We start from the raw sequence: 19,606 nt of genomic DNA, 5'->3' as shown, positions 1-19,606 counted from the left end.
ACAGAGGTGGATGATTTCATGTTGTGCCAACATTCTTGTGTGATTTTTTTTTATAACACTAGGACCACTGAGCAGTATTTTAAATACTTTTGTAGTCTTTTCAGCACCCTATGAATATGATATAACGAATGTTAAATGGATAAATACTCAAAATGGATTGTTTTGTTTTACGTTCACCATGTCAGCTGGTCACTTTAATCTTATGATGAAATGGGTATGGTAACTCCTAGTGATGGTGTGGAAAGGAGATTGGAAACATTCCTTTAAATAATAATTATTCTATTTAGGAAACCATTCACTCAAGGAGAAGGTCCATAACTTTCCTCAAATGTTAAAATTTGATTGTTCAGGTTTATTTTTAATGTTGGAAACCCTTGGTTATTTTCATCTAGCTAGATTTGTCCTGTTGGGACATTTGTGTAAAAGCAGTTAGGCTCTTTTCCACAGGATCCTCAGTTACCTCTTTTAGAAAACTGTTTCAGCAGTGAAATAAACACAGGCTGTTTTGGCCTGCTTTTACAAATAATAACCACATACCACAGATTTCTGTTCTGCCTGTTGTTTGTTAGTCAAGTAACCTGGGAAACTGCGGTGAGTTCTGAAGAGGAAACTAACGAAAGGTCCTATAGGCTTCAACCCTTTGGGATGTTGTAATTTTAAAAGATAAAATGCAGTATCACAGAGCTCTAAAAGCAATACACATTGTATTTGACTTTAGGTTTCCTGTTTTCCATAAACGAATGCATTCTGCTTCTGCAGGTTTTAAGAAGGAGCAGCGATGAAGAGAAAGTTCTCTGTTTGGTTCGGCAGCGGACAGGCCACCACTGTCCCACAGCCGTGATGGTGGTGCTCATCATGGTATGGGATGGCATTCCTCTTCCCATGGCAGACAGATTGTATACGGAGCTTACCGAAAACCTAAAGTCATACAATGGTCATCCCACAGACCGAAGATGCACTCTCAATGAAAAGTAATCATATCTGTTTTGTACTGTTTTAACACTCAGACCTCTATTTATAATGTTGAATTGTTAATTAAGTACAAGATTTTAAATACTGTGCAACTAAGAAGAGTGACCATTTCTTTTAAGAGACATGATTTCATTGTGAGTTAAGACCATTTTAGGATCTTTACCATTAGAATGTTCTTTTACTGCTTCTTTCTTTGATATCTTATCCCACTCACCCCAAGAATCCGGAGGAGAGCATTTTTTCCATAAAGAAAAAGCCTCCACCGCGAGTGGTACCACTCTGCGTTTCCTCTAGGCATGTCAGAGGGTATCTGTTTTCCTATGGTTTTGCCAATGAATATGTTGTCAAACTTGAGTTTTTACCCATTTAATAGGTGATAAATTACATCAGTTTATATTTGATTTTGCATTTTTCATATTATGAGTGAAAAAATTTTTTCATATTGTTAAGAGCTATTTGCCCTTTTTTGTTTGTTTTTTTCATCAACCATCTGATAATTATTCCAGCCCATATTTCTAAAGGATTGTCCACTTTACAGAAATCTACTTTTATATATTGGGGCTGTAAACTCTTTGCGATATAAATAGTGAATGGTTTTAACAGTTTACCACTTGTCTTTTTTAATTTTGTAGTGTCATATTTTGCTAAAGCTTTCTTTTTTTTAAACCTATCTTTAACTGTACTTGGGTCTCAATATTGAACGGTGTTCAAGGACCTTTTTTATCTCTGAACTTATAGAGTAATTCGCCCATGTTTTCTTTTAAAACATTGAAATCATATATATTTTAAAGCACAAATCTCTCATGCATTTAAAATTTATGCTATGTGATGGTAGGAAGAGGAGATTAATTTCTATCTTTTTTTTTCCATTTATCCCAACACTACTTTCTAAAAGTACTACTTTTCTTCTTGATTTCAAATGCTACTTAACTGTATTTGAATACTGTATCTTTGTCCTGCCTTTTCAGATACTGAGTGCCACATTTCTTAAATTATAGAGGCTTCATAATATATTTTAATATTTGATAGCGCCTCACCATTTTTACTCCTTTTCAAGGCTTTCTTTCTTAATTCTCTTTTTCTTCATGCTTCCAAATAAACTTCATAATAAATTGTATTATAGTTTTAAGATAAATCTAATGATATTTCTCATGGGATTGCATTAAATTATAAATGGACATCTTTATGATATTAAGTTTACTTGTGTGTCCTTCAAGAGTAGTTTATGTAGTTTTCCTCAAATAGGGCTCTTTTTTTAAAAAAAAAGAAATGTCATTATAGAAGCTATAAAAAATATAATGTCATTTCTTCTAATCCTCATGTAAGATTTGTACATGTACCAAAACATTCATTTATACTTAAATATATTTATTTAATTATTTTTTTTACCTTTTCAATGGCAACAACTATGTGTGCATTTTTTTTTATTGATTTTAGAGAGAGAGGAAGAGAGAGGGAAACATTGATTTTTGTTCCCCTAATTTATGCATTCATTGGTTGATTCTTGTATGTGCCCCGACCAGGGTTAGAACCCCCATCTTGGCTATCTGAAAGACACTCTGACTAACTGAGCTATCCAGTCAGGACCTGTGTACATCTTTGTTTTTTGTTTGTTTTTTTTTTCAATATTAGGAAAACATCAATGTGATTTTTTGTTTTAAATCCTCACATGAGGATATATTTAGTGATGGACAAGGGGAAATGGAGAGGTGGAGCAAGAAATGTCAATTTGTTGCCTTCTATATGTACCTCCACCAGGGATCTTTTGGTGTAAGGGACAATGTTCCAGTCGGCTGAGCCACCTGAACAGGGCATTAATGTCTAATTATTTTGTTATGTTGGGTACAAAGTAAAAATAACTTCTTATATGAAGACACTGCTATAAAGGATAAACATATATTGTCTTACTTAATATTTTCAAGAATTCAGTAATTCTGTTTTACCCAATGTAGATCTAGCATTTTTTATAGAAAATATCCAAGAATGCCTTAGGGATCACTTATATAGCCCTTATGTAATTGTTAAGAGTTTATGTGTGTCTTCATACACATAGGCACACATAAACACAAATTAATATATTATTTTTATTAATACTTTTTAAGATTTTTTTTGAGCTAGTTGCATACTTTATGCATTTTTCCTCTAAATAATACATCAGAGGGTATTTCCTAAGATGTTCTCTTATATAACCTCAGGATAATGATCAAAATCAGAAAATTTAACTTTGATTTTTTAAATTAGATAAACTTATCTAATTTATAGTTCATAGTCAAATATTACCTGTTTCCCAATATTATTTTTTATAGTAATTTTCCCTCACTCTACAGTGGATGGAATAAATTGTTTTGTGTTTTAGTCTCCTAATCCTTTAATCTCAGTTCTTCGTCTTTCACAGCATTGACAGTTTTAAAGGGAAAAAATAATTTATTTTGTAGATTGTTGCTCAATTTTGGTTTGCCTGATTGTTTTGCCTGATTTGATTCAGTTCAGGAATTATTGGCAAGAAAAGTATACTGGATCCATAATATTAGGGCATATAAGTCAATTTTTCCCATTTCAGTGTTGTCGACTGTTTCAGATATTTTGTACAAGCCCTTTTAGAACTTGCAGTCTTTCAAGTTCCTGTGTGTTTAACTTTTAAATAACTGTCAATAGTTTAAATGTATTTTTCTCTGCTTCCCATGTATTATTTCCATGATGTTTTAAATAAATAAGTTTTCTGTTTGGCAACTTTAATTTCCTCTGCAATTTCAAATTAATTCCTTTTATCCCATTTGCATCCCATTTTTTTCCCTTATCAAGTCATTGCAATATCTTGCCCCTTTAAAACATACTTCATCCTTGTAAGAAGATTTAGAGGAGGTGAGAATATTTGAACCATTCCTCCTCTTTTATTTTTCTTCATAGACTCTTGAATGATCCTTTTAGTATGCTTTCTTTTTATATTCAGTGTTATATTGGGCTTTTTCATGATGTTCACAATTTAAAAATACTAACAGTTTTGATTGAAATTTTTATAGTTTTTCATATATTTTTAAAATGTATTTTTTTTTATTGAGGTAACTTTGGCTAATAACATAAATTTCAAGTGTACAACATTATAATTTGATTATCTGCATACTCTGTGGAGTACTCACTTTCAGATGTCTAGTTTCCATGTTGTTTGTACTCTTAAGGCATTGCATAAGTGCTACGTATATACTATTGCAAGTTTCAAGCATTATGCAAATAGGAACCACTGAGTGTATATTACTTGGTTTCATATCTTTGTATGTGTATTCCAATCATTGTCATCCTTACTGTAGAATTTATTTTAAGGCTTCAGAAATGCTCCACAGTGATAAAATTACCAAGTTACCAAATGAAACAGGCTTTCTGTTTTTTCTGTTGTGACATTCATAAAGGCTTTCCTTAAGATTGATGAAGTGATCTCACATACAATATATACTATCCTTTTCCGCCTCAGAGGATTGCATCAATGTCATTTTATAGAAGGAGGAGCTAAATAAAGCCTAAATAGATCATGAGATGCTGTAGTTTTTATTTCTGATAGGGAGGAGATCTAGGATATAAAATCCAAGCCCTCTCTGTTCCCTCCTGAGACCATCTTCAAATCAAACAAGGTTATGAGTATTTCTGATCTCTACCTTTTAATATCATTTATTTGAATTTTTACAGTCTTCAACAAACATTGTAGTTAAAAAATTAGTTCTATTCACATACAGTTAGTTTTGTTATTAACAGTACTTTAGATATAATAAGCCTTAAAAGAGATGTGTTAAAATCAGTTTAGTAGCCATCTATACTTCAAAAGTTACATGGTCCTGAAATGTTCTGTCTGAAGTATTGGCCTGTTTTATCAGTTCATTCCCTTGCAATTACCATCTTACAGTCGTACCTGTACATGTCAAGGAATTGATCCAGAGACTTGTGGAGCTTCATTCTCTTTTGGCTGTTCATGGAGTATGTATTTCAATGGCTGCAAATTTGGTAGAAGCCCAAGCCCTAGAAGATTTAGAATTGATCCAAGCTCTCCCTTACATGTAAGTGTTTCTTTTAACCTTTTAATTTATACAGTGAATGTATAAGTGCATTTCTTTACAATGTTTTTAAATAGTAAAAAATTAAATATTAAAAAGTAGTGACAAAACAGTAAAAATATATACTTATGTAAATAGATTAAAATTCTACATACACTAGGTGAAGTCTTTATTAACCCAAATTCCAATTGTCCCTGGCTCCTTCCTCCTTCTCCCCTCACCCCAGAGAGAATTATTGCTAAAAGAATCTAGAATTTTATACCCAGCCTAAGTAGGAAGAATAAATAAAGCCATTTGCAAACATTTCAAAGACTCAGAAAGTTTACTACCCACAGAGCTACTATGAAAGAATTACTAAAGGACGTAATCCAGAAAGAAGATATATGAGACCGGAAGCAATCTGTCCGGGACACGAGGCCATGGTGAGCAAAGAAATTAGTCAACCTTACTGTTAAGTTTAAATAAGTTGAGTACTTACATTTTAAATTAAAAATAACAACCTATAAGTATAATTCCATTCTCTTAACAACTCAAGGGTGGGTAGGTAGTGGGAGGGGGTGGGGCACCTACAAGAACTAAGTGTGGTGATGTTTTATGCTTTGTTTGGAGTGGGAAGAACTTAGATACTGATTAACCCTAAGATCAGTGTTTTTCAAACTTTGAGCTGTGACCGAGAGTAAAAATATTTTCTATTACATACCACTCTACAGATACATAGAAGTAAATAATTTAAACAAAACTATCAGGATAGAAGACTTAGCCTTAATATATGTAACAAAGAAAAAATTTAAAAAATTAAAAGTTAATATCCAATATAGTCATTGTTAAGGATCTCTAGGATGCAGTATAATATTTTTTATAAAATTTCATTTCTTTTTGAAATACTAGTTGTGACCTACTGAACAGATTTTTTGGCCAACTAATTAGTCATGACCCACAGCTTGGAAAACACTGCTCTAGTCAGAAAAACATCTTTAATAAAGTGCATGTTTAAAATTTTTTTTAGATGAATAGAAATAGAATTTATAACTTTGAACTAGTTGTGGGGGAAAATTTAAAAGCGAGCAATCCATTTACAAAATCATTGGGATACAGGATAAATAGAAAAGAAAATAAAACAACAGGAATCAATCCAACTATATCCATAATACAACAAATATAACATCTTTTGAAAAAGCTTAGAATTAAATAGATAATGATCCCTTTAAACTGGTAATTAAAATTATTTAGCATTTTCTGGAGTTTCCACCTATTGCAATAAAACAAGAAAAAGACTTGAGAGAGAGAAGTATCATTTGCAGATAATGTGTTATACTATACCATGGAAGTCTAACAAGAAATGGGTTAGACCTTTAGGGAGAAAAGTACAAAAAATCAGTAAAGGACATATAAAACACCTGATAATGGAAAGCCGCTATGTTCAAAGGTCAGAACACTTGATAATGTGATGTCAGTTCGCCCTTAAAATTAACCCATTGTGTTTTCTTTCCAAATATTACATGATGAAACTGTTAACATGTAAATATATTACTAATACTGACATGACTTAAATTTTTATTCTATAGTGATACTATTATATAATTAATAAATGTCAGATCAGCTTTTGCTCATAGTTATTATTCATAATGATTAACATTTACATAGTGCTTACGATACGGGATAAAGCATTGATCATTCCAGGAACTGAGAGGAGGCTAGTATGAAGCTCAGTAGTCAAAGGAGAGTGAGGCGCATGCAGTGTCCTTGTAAGCCTTGTCAGGATTTTGGAAGATCATTGAAGGGTGTTAAGGAGGAGAGTAATATAATTACACTTGTCTTTTAAAGAGTTCTCTATGGCTGCCTTTTGAATAATGGATTGCAGTTGGCCAAGAGTGGGTTTAGCAAAATGAGCTAGCAAGAAAATAGTCCAGCAAAGGGATAATAGTAGCTTGGATTATGGTTGTGAGAGAGGAAATGATGAGCAGTGGTTGGTCTGGGAAGATTTTTAAAAATTAGATAGTGGTGCTGTTCCTTGACAAAAGGGTACACTGAAATAGTGCCAGGTTGGTAGAGGAGAAATTATGAATTCAGTTTTTTAACAATGTGTTGGAGATTCCCTTTGGGAATTCCAAATGGGGATTATCAGGTGAATAAAAATCTGAAGCTCAGATTTTCAATAAAAAGTCTGGGGTAATCTGTGGTCCAGGTGGTAATTGTAGCCATGGATGTGGATTTGATGATCCCTGAGATCACCTATAGGGTGAGAAGAGTAGAGGGATGTTGGCTTGAGCCCCAACAGGTAAAGATCTGGTAAGAAGCGTTTATATCTGAAATATACATTTATTCTAAAGAAGCAATTAGAAAGTCAATATTTTTATAATATAAACGAACTTTACATTCATAAAATGATTCCAGTCATCAGCTCTACAATCTTTGCTTAATTTGTTTCTATTTGCCTCCCTTTTTCCCCCAACAATTCCACTCAATAAATGTAATTTTTTATAAGATGACAGTCTGATTTGTGACACTGGATATTTGATAATATTTTACTTGCAGAAAAACACAATTAAACCATGCCACCCAGTATTTCAAGTGTTATGAAACAGTAAAAATCTTTCTTAACAGGTATTTAAGTCATAATTCTAAAGTTTTCCCCAAATAAATAAAATAATTAATGTTTGTATAGACGGGATGTCTTTTTAGAGTAGGATCCTAACTTTCCTCACTGTATTTATTAAACTATATTAAGTAACAGATAATGAAATACACAGACAAAAGGAATAGAGTAATTTAGATATAGACCCTATGCACATAAATGTCATTTTCAATGGAAGCATCAACATACATCAGTATGAAACCCAAAGAATTATCACTGATTCTTTACAGTTGCCACCACTGAGGCTTGTTAGAAGCAGTCAAGAATTAACTTCTTAGGTTTACATTGCTGTATGGCTTTGGCTTTTATAATAATCTAACGTGTATCAGAGGTGATCTGACCTGTATGAAAGTCTTCTTTCTGTGTTCTTGGTTGGTATCCACCAAATTTCAAATGAGACAGGAGGCTCAAAACTTCTTAAGTTCCTCCTTCATTCTTGTTCTTTGGTCCCCTTCAATTGTCTTCCTTTGATGTGACCGATCATTTTTACCAAGTCCTTGACTTGATTTAGGATTATAATTATCTCTGAAAAACTATCACAATGGTCTTTCAACTATTGTTTTCAAAATCTTTCTTCTCTGCCTCATACCTTGTACTGCCATCAGTGATGTAACATTTTGAACATTCTTGTCATAACCCTGTTCCTTTGAAGAAGCCTATGTTTCTACAATAATATTAGTAGCAATCCAGATTCTTTTAAGAAAAAAATTCTTTACTGATTTTAGAGAGAGAGGAAAGTAGAGAGAGAGACATCAATTTGTTGTTCCACTTATTTGTGCATTCATTGGTTGATATTTGTATGTGCCCTAACCAGGCGTTGAACCAGCAACCTTGGCTTATTGGGACAATATTCCAACTAACGGAGCTACCTGGCTGGGATTAGCAATCCAGATTTTAATGTTAAGGTTCCTCACAGTCCCACAGAATCTTCCTCAATTTGTAGACTTGATGGTGTAGAAAAGACAACACTGGTTGCCTACTTACTACATTTGAAGCTCTTAGCACAGGATCTGATACATGCTGTGCACCTTCTGTGCATTGTTCTCCTATCTCTGTTATAGAAAGTTCTTGCACTGTGTCAGAATTCTTTGCTTGGACGTCTCCCTGTGCCAGCAGCAACTTTGTCTTTATTTACTTAAAGTGCCTAGTATCATTGAGTAAATACATAAAATACAGTTCTCATTTTTAGCAGCATGAACAGTTTTGCAACTTACTACTAACACCATTTAGATTTCTAATTAACTTATAACATAGAATTTTAGTTTTAAAAGACTAAATTTAAGCCTAACAATCACTAATTGTATATATTTTCTTTAAAAATAACCCATGCTATTTTCTATGGTAGCTCTTTTATCAGGGTAAGTATGAATTGTGCATCAATTACATATCATTTTCATAACCTTAAATTCACCTTACATGTCATTGTGAAACAACTTTTATGGACTGTCTTTTCCTATAGGAAAAAAACCTTGAAGAAAATTTACAGAGTTTGGCCACACAATTAGCTCCAATTTATAAGCAGTATGCTCCAGTTGCTTACCAGAACCAGGTACGTTTTGGGACTTTATGGTATTCTTAGCCATGGTTGAAATTCCTATGTAAACAAAATTACTGTTACAGAAAACCTTTCCAATTTGAACTTTGAAGTACATTTATTTTAATTAAACAGCTTTAAAATTCTATCCAGTATTTTTTAAAGTACTGTTGTTAAATGAATTAAAAACTCATGACAGAATTATGATTACTTCTAAAAATAAAACTTATAAAAACGGGAATGTGTGATTAGTTCAACACATGAAAATTAACCAATATTTAGTAATATACCGTATTAGTGTAACAAAGGACAAAAACTACATGACACTTCTATGGATGTAGAAAAAGCAGGGAGCACTCAATCTTTCCTAATAAAAACACTCAACAAACTAACAATAGTTGCCAGTAGTATGATCCTGTATGTTGAAAATACTGAGGCACGTACACATATACACAATTAGAACTAATTATTGAGTTCAGGAAGGTTTCTGGATGAAAGATCAATATGCAAAGATCATTGTACCTCTATACACTAGCAGTGGACAATCAAGAGATCTTAAATGTTACTACTACACAAAAGGATTGAAATGTCAACTAACCTTATTGTAATAATCATTTTGCAATACATACATCTATTGAACACCTTAAACTACATGATATATGTCAGTGATATCTCACTAAAATTGTGGGAGGGGGTGAATTGTTTAAAAGATAACTATAGGATGGGAGGAAATATTTACAAATCATGTATCTGACAAATTAGAGAATAACTATAGTTGTTTTTTGTTGATTTTTTAAATTTTTTTAGAGAGGGAAAGGAAAATCAATTTGTTATTCTACTATGCATTGGTTTTTGCAAAAAAAAATTTCAATTATAAACATAAGTACAGGTTCCTATTTTTTAATCTTTTTTTAATAAAAAAATAAAAATTTTAAATTTTATTTAAAAATAAAAATATTTAATATTTTTAAATCTATTTGTATTATGAATAACATGCTCTGTTAAATTCCAGCTTTTCATTTAAAAATTTTATAAATTTACTTTCTGTACTGTTTCATAAATATGTATATATATTTACTTTTCATACACATTGAAAACTCTGCATATATGATTAATGCACTGCATTAGTCTTTCTTCCTAATGGCATGATTTAGGCTACTGTACTTATTGATGTATATAACCAGTGGGTATTAATGTTCTTACTCTGCCTTCAGTCATAGTAATTATCATTTTACCCATGTATTCTCAAACTCTTTACTTGAATGTCACTAAAACTACACAGTCATTGCAATAATACACTAGTTTCTGAAATCTCTCAAATTACAAACTGTAAGTAACTTTAGAATTTTGTCATGAAGTGGTTTTTACTCTTTACTGAAATTGATTCTTTCTGTCTCTTAAACTGTGTGTAATGCTTTTTTTTTTTTTTTAAGGTGGAATATGAACATGTCGCTCGAGAATGTCGGCTTGGCAGCAAAGAAGGTCGTCCTTTCTCTGGGGTCACTGCTTGCCTAGACTTCTGTGCCCATCCCCACAGGGACATTCACAACATGAATAACGGAAGCACCGTGGTATGTACCTGTCTGGCTTTTGATTCTGAAAGTTCCATTTCTGTGTGCTTAGGCTTAGGCCGAGGTCCTTAAATATGACTTGTAACAAATCATATTGTATGTTTTGTTCATATATATATGTATATTGTTAATATAAATTATTATTGAAGTACTTCCAAAAATGTTACAGAAGCACCCTGACTGGTATGGCTCATTGGGTGGGTCGTTGTCCAGCAAACGAGGCTTACTGTTTCGATTCCTGGTTAGTGCAGACGCCTGGATTGCTGGCCAGGCCCTGGGCGTGTGGGATACAACTGACCATTGTTCTCTCACATGTAGATGTTTCTCTTTCTCCCTCAATTCCCCTCTCTAAAATTAAATAAAATTCTATGTAAAAAAATTTCCTCTAGAACTAGCCTTCAACATATATATTGACTTATATATTTAATTACGGTATGTGTGCTGGTACGTAGAAATTATGTGATTATTCAAAGCAACAATTCTATGCCATCAAACTGATAGCCAGGAAGTTAAGTAACTTAATGCTTCTTCTTCTTCTTCTTTTTTTTTTTTTTTTGCCATCTATACTTCAACGTTTTTATGAGGGAACTGTGCCAAATTAATCTATCATCTCTTTAATGCACGTTGGTTCTTAATGTTAGTGTGTATAAAGTTTCATGAACATTTAAAAAAATATTAGAATATTTGCATTTATCTGTGCATCTAGTGTTTATAGCCATGAAAAGAATCACAGGCTTGTAGTGTGAAGTCAATCAAGAGATACTTAAATTTGGTAAAATATCCAGGGTAAAATCTTGCAATAGTCCTTTGGTGTGAGGGAAAGGAGTTTGCTTCAAGTAATTATTTTCTTCTAACCTTGTAAAACAGATTAATGGAAAATAATTGCTTCTGTTTTTGTGATATGCCAATATGTTTGGTTGGCCCAGTATAAGACAGAGCTACAGGCTTAACTGATTTGGAATGCACAATCGGATTCATCACTGTCCTGTGAAGTCTGTCAGTGATATACTAAGGAGACAAAATAAGTTTTTGCATATCATTCCTCTGCACTGATTATGACTATAGTATTTGAGACCGGTGTTATTTCCAAATGTTGGAATTTTTATCTGGACAGTCATCTCTCCAGATGACTCTGAGCCAGAGAGTGGCTTATCATCATCACTTGGCTAGTACATTTTACCTGAATTGCCTCATTCCGGAATATCTGTGATGAGGCTGTATTAGGTTCACAGTCAAACTAAATGAGAAACCAACTTTTGGTTGCTCTTTTCTTGTGCTTTTCATGTTATTATTCAGCACTTGCTCTTCTCCACTGCTTTCATTATTTATGCTATGAGCCTCACACCTAGACCTGACCTAATTCCAAATTTCCCCATCTTCAAACACCTGAATTCTTAAAATTCTACTGTCACCTTTTCTTCTACCCCCTTTCCCTAATTTTCTAATTATATTCCTCATGTCTAGTCCTTGTCCCCTTCTTAATATTCCTGTGGACAAAGAGATTGAAGTAAATTTTTACTAGTGAAAGATTCAAATTTTTAAGCTATTAAATTTTAAAATATTGAACTCAAGAGTTTGATATTTCAAGACATGCTGGTAAATGTAACCATCAACACTGAGAAAAGAGTAAGATTTTTAAAACTTTCAGCCTATTTGACTTTATCATTTGTATCCATCCAATCTGAGCAATCTTGGAAATCAAATCTGACAATTGAATTTATTTCTGGTTTTATAACATCTCTGCCATCTTAGAAAGAGTTTTTAACTCTAGGAAAATGTTTTCAATAAAAAATAATGAAACCACTGGCTGTGCTTTTAATGGATCTTTAATAACACTTGAAAATTATAAAAATAGTAGCATATGAAGAATATTATTAGGCATAAAGGTCAGGAATTTTCTGTATTTTCATTTCTCTACAATGAATAAAATAAAGGACAAGGACCAAGAGTTAGGTTATATAAAAGACAGAATTTTCTTAATTTGTCCTAATTAATGTCCTAAATAATGTCAGGTAAAGTTATTGATATGATCCTAACTATAATAGAAGCAAAATGGAACAGAAAGAGAAAATTTATCAAGATATGAAATACTTTAGCTATTTCTTTAAAACAAGTCGAATATATAAATTCCACTAGAAAAGGAAATCTTTTGTGATTCTTCTTTTGCTTCATTAATACCTGCCAATTTATTTATTGAAGAAATAAACTCACCCTGGCCCTGACCCGCATTGCTCAGTGGGTTGGTCGTCATTCCGCAAAGCTAAGGATCACCAGTTCAGTTCCCAGTCAGGGCACATGTCTGGGTTTCAGGTCAGGTCCCCAGTTGGAGGCATGCAAAGAGGCAACCATCAATGTTTCTCTCCCTCTCTCCCTCTCTTGCCCTCTCTAAAAATAAATAAATAAAATCTTTTGAAAAAATCATCCTGGAAAAAAGGTAGAGAAAATTATCTATAAATTTCACTTACAGATAAATGTGAAAATATCCTAGAGGAAAACACAGCAAATTAGAAAATTCCATAATTAAGCTCCCTCTACCCCAAGGAATGTGACATTCAAATATTAAGAAATAAGGTGTTTATAGACTCAAATAATATCTTCTCAGTAGTTAATATTTAATATGAAGGTAGTGAATAGTTCACTAACTGTTACTCAACTTAGGCAGTTAAGATGGAATAATGTAAAGAAGGCCTAATATTTAAAATACTATAAAATACATAAAATATACACTATTATTTACTTTAAAAATCAACTCAAAATTATAATGGTCTGCTTACAAACAATAAATTAGTTGCTAGAATTGAATAGCATTCAGTGGCTTTAATATAGAAGACCTTTATTCAAAATTAATATGCTAGTAGTAACCAATTAAAAATAGAACAAGAATACAGTTCCTTTGCATTATGGCAACAATAAGAAGGTAGAAATAATTATGATGAATGTTCAGGACCTATATTTTCCATTTCATGTTTTCTTCCTATCAGGTTTGTACTTTAACACGAGAAGATAACCGTTCTTTGGGTGTTATTCCTCAAGATGAGCAGCTGCATGTGCTACCCCTTTATAAACTTTCAGACACAGATGAATTTGGCTCAAGGGAAGGAATGGAAGCCAAGATCAAATCTGGGGCCATCGAGGTCCTCACGCCCCGCCCTAAAAAAAGGACACGTTTTACTCAGCCAGTTCCTCGTTCTGGGAAGAAAAGAGCAGCAATGATGACAGAGGTCCTCGCACATAAGATAAGGGTTGTGGAGAAGAAATTCATTCCTCGAATTAAGCGAAAGAATAATTCGACGACAAACAACAGTAAGGCTTCATCACTGTTGCTTTTAGGTGAGGTCTATACACTGTGCTAATTTTCTGTGCACAAATTGTCTTGGCAGAAGTTTGGAGTTTCCTTTGCCCTGTATTTTTCCTCTCCTTTATCTCCGCTGCTGTTAGGAATGAGGCAATTATAGGAAGAAAGTCTTTATGTCAGATATCAATTAATCAATTTAGGAAGCTAATTGTTCTGACATGTCATTTGTTTTTAATATAGCTTGTTTAGAGTTCAGACTATATATAACACACCAAATATATTTCAATATCTTTAACAAAACCAAAAGTCAACAAAAACAGTGACCCATGTGTATTTCATAATATTTTCTTCTGTTAATGTTAAAAAAAAAACAACACTTTTCTTGGTCCTCATCTATTCTGAAGACGTAGACTCCTTAGCATACATAAAATAACATCACTTTCTTGAAGTCTTCCTTGATCACCTTTAGCATCAATTTAAGTAACCTACTCAACAAATACTACTGAGCACCACTTTGAAGTGTGCTGGGTATTGGAAACATAGCCATAAAAAAGAGGGGAGATGGTGCTGTAAAAGAATTTCATTTAGATAGGGTTGTCAGAAGGATTCACAAAGAGTGAGGCATTTGTGTAAAGTCCTGCAGGAAATGAGAATCTGCAGTGCATTTATCTGGAGAGAGAGCATTCCAGTCAGAGAAAATGGCAAATATAAAAGTCAAGAGGCAGGAACTTCCCTTGAATACTTGATGGAAGCACGGAGGCCAGCGTGGCTGGAGCGAGTGTGAAATGAGACGAGCTGGAGATGAGATCAGAGCTGTAGGAGGGGATCTGAGCAGTTCATCTCAGGTTTTCTAGATTGCTGTATAGACTTTGCTCTTTATTGCCAGTGAGAGGAAGTTTCCTGGAGATTTCAGGATAGAAAAGCGTGATGATGTGACTCAAGCCTAACATTCTGGTTCCTGGGTTAAAACTAGACTCAAGTGGGGCAGGGACTAGAAAAGGACAATGATCATAAAGATGCTATCCTAACCACCCAGGAGAGAGATGAGATGATGCAGTTTGGATGAGAGTGGCTAATAAGGATATGAGAAATGTCTGATTCTGTATATGGTTTGAAGATACGAGTGAATGGGATTTCTGATAGGTTAAATTTGGAGTGTGGACCAAAAAATGTATCACTGTTTACCCTGATGTTATTGGCCTGGAGAAACTATCAACATGTCATGAGGAATGGGGAGAGAAAAAAAGAATTGGAAAGATATAGAGGGAGATCAGCTTACTTCTGTCAGACATTTGAGTCTAACATATTAGATGAGCAGTTGAAGAAGAATATAGTTCTGAGATAAGGTCAAGCTGGAGGTATAATTTAGGAAGTCAATTTTGTAGAGATAGTATTTCAAGCCATGAGAATGCATGAAATCACAGAGAAACTAAAGGAGATAGAAAAGAAGTTTAATCAAGGACAAATCCTGAGAATAGTTAATCTGTAGATACTTCAGAGATGAGGAAGAACCAGCAAGAGAGATGTGGTATGTCTGTCTGGTGAGGTAGGAATGAAACCACAAGAGTGTAGTGTTTCAAGGAGGGAGTAGTTAACTATGTCAAATGCTGCTGCTCGTATGTCAACTGAGATGAAGACTGAAATTATTTCACCGTTAGATTTGAAGGTTATTATTAGAGGTCCTGCTAGAGCCGATTTCATTTCAGTAGAGTGGGGTGAGAATGAAGTAGATTTATAGAAAAAAAATTAGGAGAAATTCTTGTAAGTTGGCTATAATGAAGATGAATTGAATGAAGTGAAGGTTATACAGTTGAGTTTCCTTAAGTAGAATTTTTTTTTAATGTATAAAGGGAATGAATTATATAATGAACCCCATGTCCCTCATATGCTCCCAGTTTTAAAATTTTTCAATATATAGGCATTTTAATTTCACCTGTACGCATACCCAGACCCCACCTCTTAAAATTTTTTTTATAATGAATTGCAGAAGTCATACCCCATTAACCATTGATTCTTCAGTATGTATCACTAAAAGGTAAGGCATTTTTATAACCACAATACCTAAAACAAACCATAAAAATCAAAGAATGCCTTAATACTGATCAGTGTTCAAATTGTTTCCTTTGTCTCTTGGTTGCTTTTTTTGTTTTTTACATTTGGTTGGTGTAAATCAGTAACCAAATGGTGACCAAGAAAGGTCACACATTATATTTAGTTGATATATCTCCTGTACCTTTTTTTTTTAATTTAAGGCTTACTTTTTTCCTCTTTTTCTCTTTTTTCTTTTTTCATTATAGTAGAAAATGTTGTCCTGTAGAGACAAATTCAACTTCAGTGTTTTTCTTTGAAAATTAATATGGCAAGAGCACCATCTGTAATTCTTACATTTTTGTTTCTTCACATCCAGATATGCATAGTGTCTGATGGTATATCTTTTTTTGATGTTAAGCCTGATTCATGAGTCAAGTGTTACCATCCTAATTCACTGATTATATTGTTCCCTATCAGCTTTTTACCTAATGATTTTAGATACATTTATATTCTGTATTGTTTATTTCATTAGGAGGAATAACATCTATTATTAATTTTTCATTTGTTGGTTCATCTTCTTTTAAAAAGAAGTATTGCCCTTATCAATACTTGTTGATTCTCAAGAATAGTTCATATAGGGAAATCAGAATAGATGCTTAGCTATTTGTTGTTATTTGTCAGTTTTCAGAATGCAAGTCAATTCCCAAGCATCTTCTACTGTGGTCAATTTTTTAAAAATTTACTATCATTTTGATCTTGTGGGTTTAAAAAAAAAGTTTCTATTACATTGCATTTAAATAGGGTTTTTTTCCTCCAACTAAGTTTGAAAATGCTTTTTGAAAACAATTCTCAAATTGTCCCATCTTTAGTCAGTAGAAACCCACCACGCTGCCTTCTGAATTTTTTTTTGTCATGACCCCAATTATCTTTGATAACATCTTTTCTGACAAGATGTTCCAGGCTCATCTTATGTAATCCCGCCCCATATCTAAAATCGGCCATTTCTCCAAGGAACCTAAAGGAAAAAATACACCATGAATTTATACTGATATTCAAACTTAGAGTTAGAGGGTATTCCTTAACTTCTTTGATCTTTATATTTGTAAGAGAGGTTGTCTTTTGTTTTTGTTTTTGTTCTATTTTTTATTTTTTTGAGATGAGAGAAATGACAGTGCAGACATTTATATAGTGATGGAAAAAATTCCATGAAGAGATAGTGAAGAGGGAAGGCAGAGAGAATTATCATTCCTTTTTGCCTGTAGTTTCATTTTGTGGGCAATATTTAAATCTTATTTTAAGATTCACATAACTGGTTACATGCTACTTGTAAATAACAATCATATCATTCCCCAATAACATCTTTACATGTAGTTTTTAAATAGTATATACCTTATTAGTAACCACATGTACAATATTTCGCATATAACCTTTTGATCCCTATATAATCTTATCCATATAATCTTTCTTTTACAAATTTTATTCAACTCCATGAATCACTATTTTAAACATTCCTTCCTATGATTTATATTTGTTGACAACTTAATCTCCATAATAATAGGTGTCGCAATAGATACTAGCTGGAGTCTTTTGACATACCCTCTTTGGGTCCTAGGTATAAGTTCTTCTCTAGAAATGAGAACCAATGTGTGTCTAGGTTGTATCACCTAGGAGGAAAATTGCAGATCTCCTGAATGAGATGTTTGCTATTATGTTGTTAATTATTTTAAAACATAGCCACTTTACTTTTTCTATTTTATCAGTCCTAAAATTCACTGTTTTTGCACTTCCAAAATGTTTTTGAAACTTCAAAACAGAGAATGTCGTCAGCAAGAGTATTTTCATTTCATGTAATGTTTGTGTGGGTATGTCAGAGCAGTTACCCACACTGAACGGTGTGATAACAATGTTCTACAGTACTTACGGAAAGAAACAAGGTTAAAGGCATGTGTTTTTAAGGGTTACAAATCACTTATTTTCAACTAACATTTTTCTCTCTGACTTCCCTTCACTAATAACAAACTTTGCCAGTTAGGAGGCTTTCCTTGCCCCAAAATACTTATAAACTATTACTTTTACTTTTCTAAAAATGAGATTATGCAATATGTAAAATCTATCTAAACACATCCTTGTGTAGTTAAATATGTCATCATATTATCACCTGCATTATATTCTAATGTATTTAATATTTACTTCATAGCCAATTAGGTCATTTGTAGTATCTTACTATTTTATACAGTGGCATCCTTCTGGTGAAATCTGTTTATTTATTTATGATTATTTAGAAGTAAAGAAATTCTTTAAGGAAAATTGTTGGGTGAAAAAGCTACCAACTACATCCCATTTTTAATGTACGCATGTGTGTTTGACTTAAAGAAAATAGAACAAAACTGGCCAACATTGCCATCACCAGTGTTTTTTTTTTTATTCTTTGTACTCTTTAAAAATACTCTTTAAAATCAGCGATTACCAAAAGTAGCTTGTACTTACCTTCACATTTGGTATCCTTTTCTCTGTTTAGGGAATAAAACGGAGACCTTGCAACCTGAAACAAAAAGTGAAGCTGAACCCAATTTTATCTTCAAAGGTTCAGACAACATTAAAACCTACTCACTGACCCCATCCATTCCTCACCCAGCGAGAGAGGCGAGCTTGTCTCCAGGTTTCTCTTGGCCCCCGAAGACTGCTTCGACCACCACATCTTTTAAAAGCAATGCGTCAGTTTCGTGCGGGTTTTCAGAAAGAAGTACCAATCCTCACTGCACGATGCCTTCTGCAGGACACAGTGGTGCTAGTGCTGCTGCTGGGGAAGGCACTGGAGTTGCACAGCCTCATGAGGTGAGTCCTCTTCCCACCTTGTCTACTCCCATGTCAGATTCCGGGGCTTATTCTGAGCCTCCCACTGGTCCATCTGAGCAGCTACCTTCTAATCAGCCAAACCAGCAGCTCCCACTCATCACCTCTCCTCCTGAACTTGCTTCCTCTCTGGTGGAAGAAGATGAGCAGCATTCTGAAGCGGATGAGCCTCTATCAGATGACCCCCTATCAGATGACCCCCTGTCACCCGCTGAGGAGAAATTGCCCCACATTGATGAGTATTGGTCAGATAGTGAGCACATCTTCTTGGATGCCAATATTGGTGGGGTGGCAATAGCACCTGCTCACGGCTCGGTTTTGATTGAGTGTGCCCGGCGAGAGCTTCATGCCACAACTCCTGTCGAACACCCAAACCGGAATCACCCTACGCGCCTGTCCCTTGTCTTCTACCAGCACAAAAACCTGAATAAGCCCCAACATGGTTTTGAACTAAACAAGATTAAGTTTGAAGCTAAAGAAGCTAAGAATAAGAAAATTAAGTCCTCAGAGCAGAAAGATCTGGCAGCTAATGAGGGTCCTCAACTGTCCTCTGAAGTTAATGAATTGAACCAAATTCCTTCTCATAAAGCGTTAACATTAACCCATGACAATGTTGTCACTGTGTCCCCTTATGCTCTCACACATGTTGCAGGGCCCTATAACCATTGGGTCTGA

General features: G+C 33.7%; 1 protein-coding gene across 5 annotated transcripts in view; it reads left to right on the top strand.

The window, feature by feature from the left end:
* Positions 1 to 19,606, top strand: part of TET1 (tet methylcytosine dioxygenase 1) — a 104,996-nt gene extending 85,390 nt beyond the window's left edge. For 3 of the 5 annotated variants that reach the window (XM_054572436.1, XM_054572438.1, XM_054572433.1), the window contains 7 exons: positions 760 to 971; positions 4,865 to 5,015; positions 5,348 to 5,434; positions 9,107 to 9,196; positions 10,615 to 10,752; positions 13,734 to 14,082; positions 18,597 to 19,606. In XM_054572436.1, coding sequence (XP_054428411.1) covers positions 760 to 971; positions 4,865 to 5,015; positions 5,348 to 5,434; positions 9,107 to 9,196; positions 10,615 to 10,752; positions 13,734 to 14,082; positions 18,597 to 19,606 — 2,037 coding nt within the window. The remainder of the gene's footprint in view (positions 1 to 759; positions 972 to 4,864; positions 5,016 to 5,347; positions 5,435 to 9,106; positions 9,197 to 10,614; positions 10,753 to 13,733; positions 14,083 to 18,596) is intronic. The other 2 variants (XM_054572439.1, XM_054572437.1) reach the window with 1 other exon arrangement.

This window comes from Pteronotus mesoamericanus, unplaced genomic scaffold, assembly GCF_021234165.1.
Source record: "Pteronotus mesoamericanus isolate MK-2021 breed Mesoamerican mustached bat unplaced genomic scaffold, CSHL_Meso_final contig_24, whole genome shotgun sequence".
NCBI classification, from domain to species: Eukaryota; Metazoa; Chordata; class Mammalia; order Chiroptera; family Mormoopidae; genus Pteronotus; species Pteronotus mesoamericanus.
Note: the sequence above shows the minus strand (reverse complement) of the source record. Positions and strands in the feature narration are given on the sequence as shown.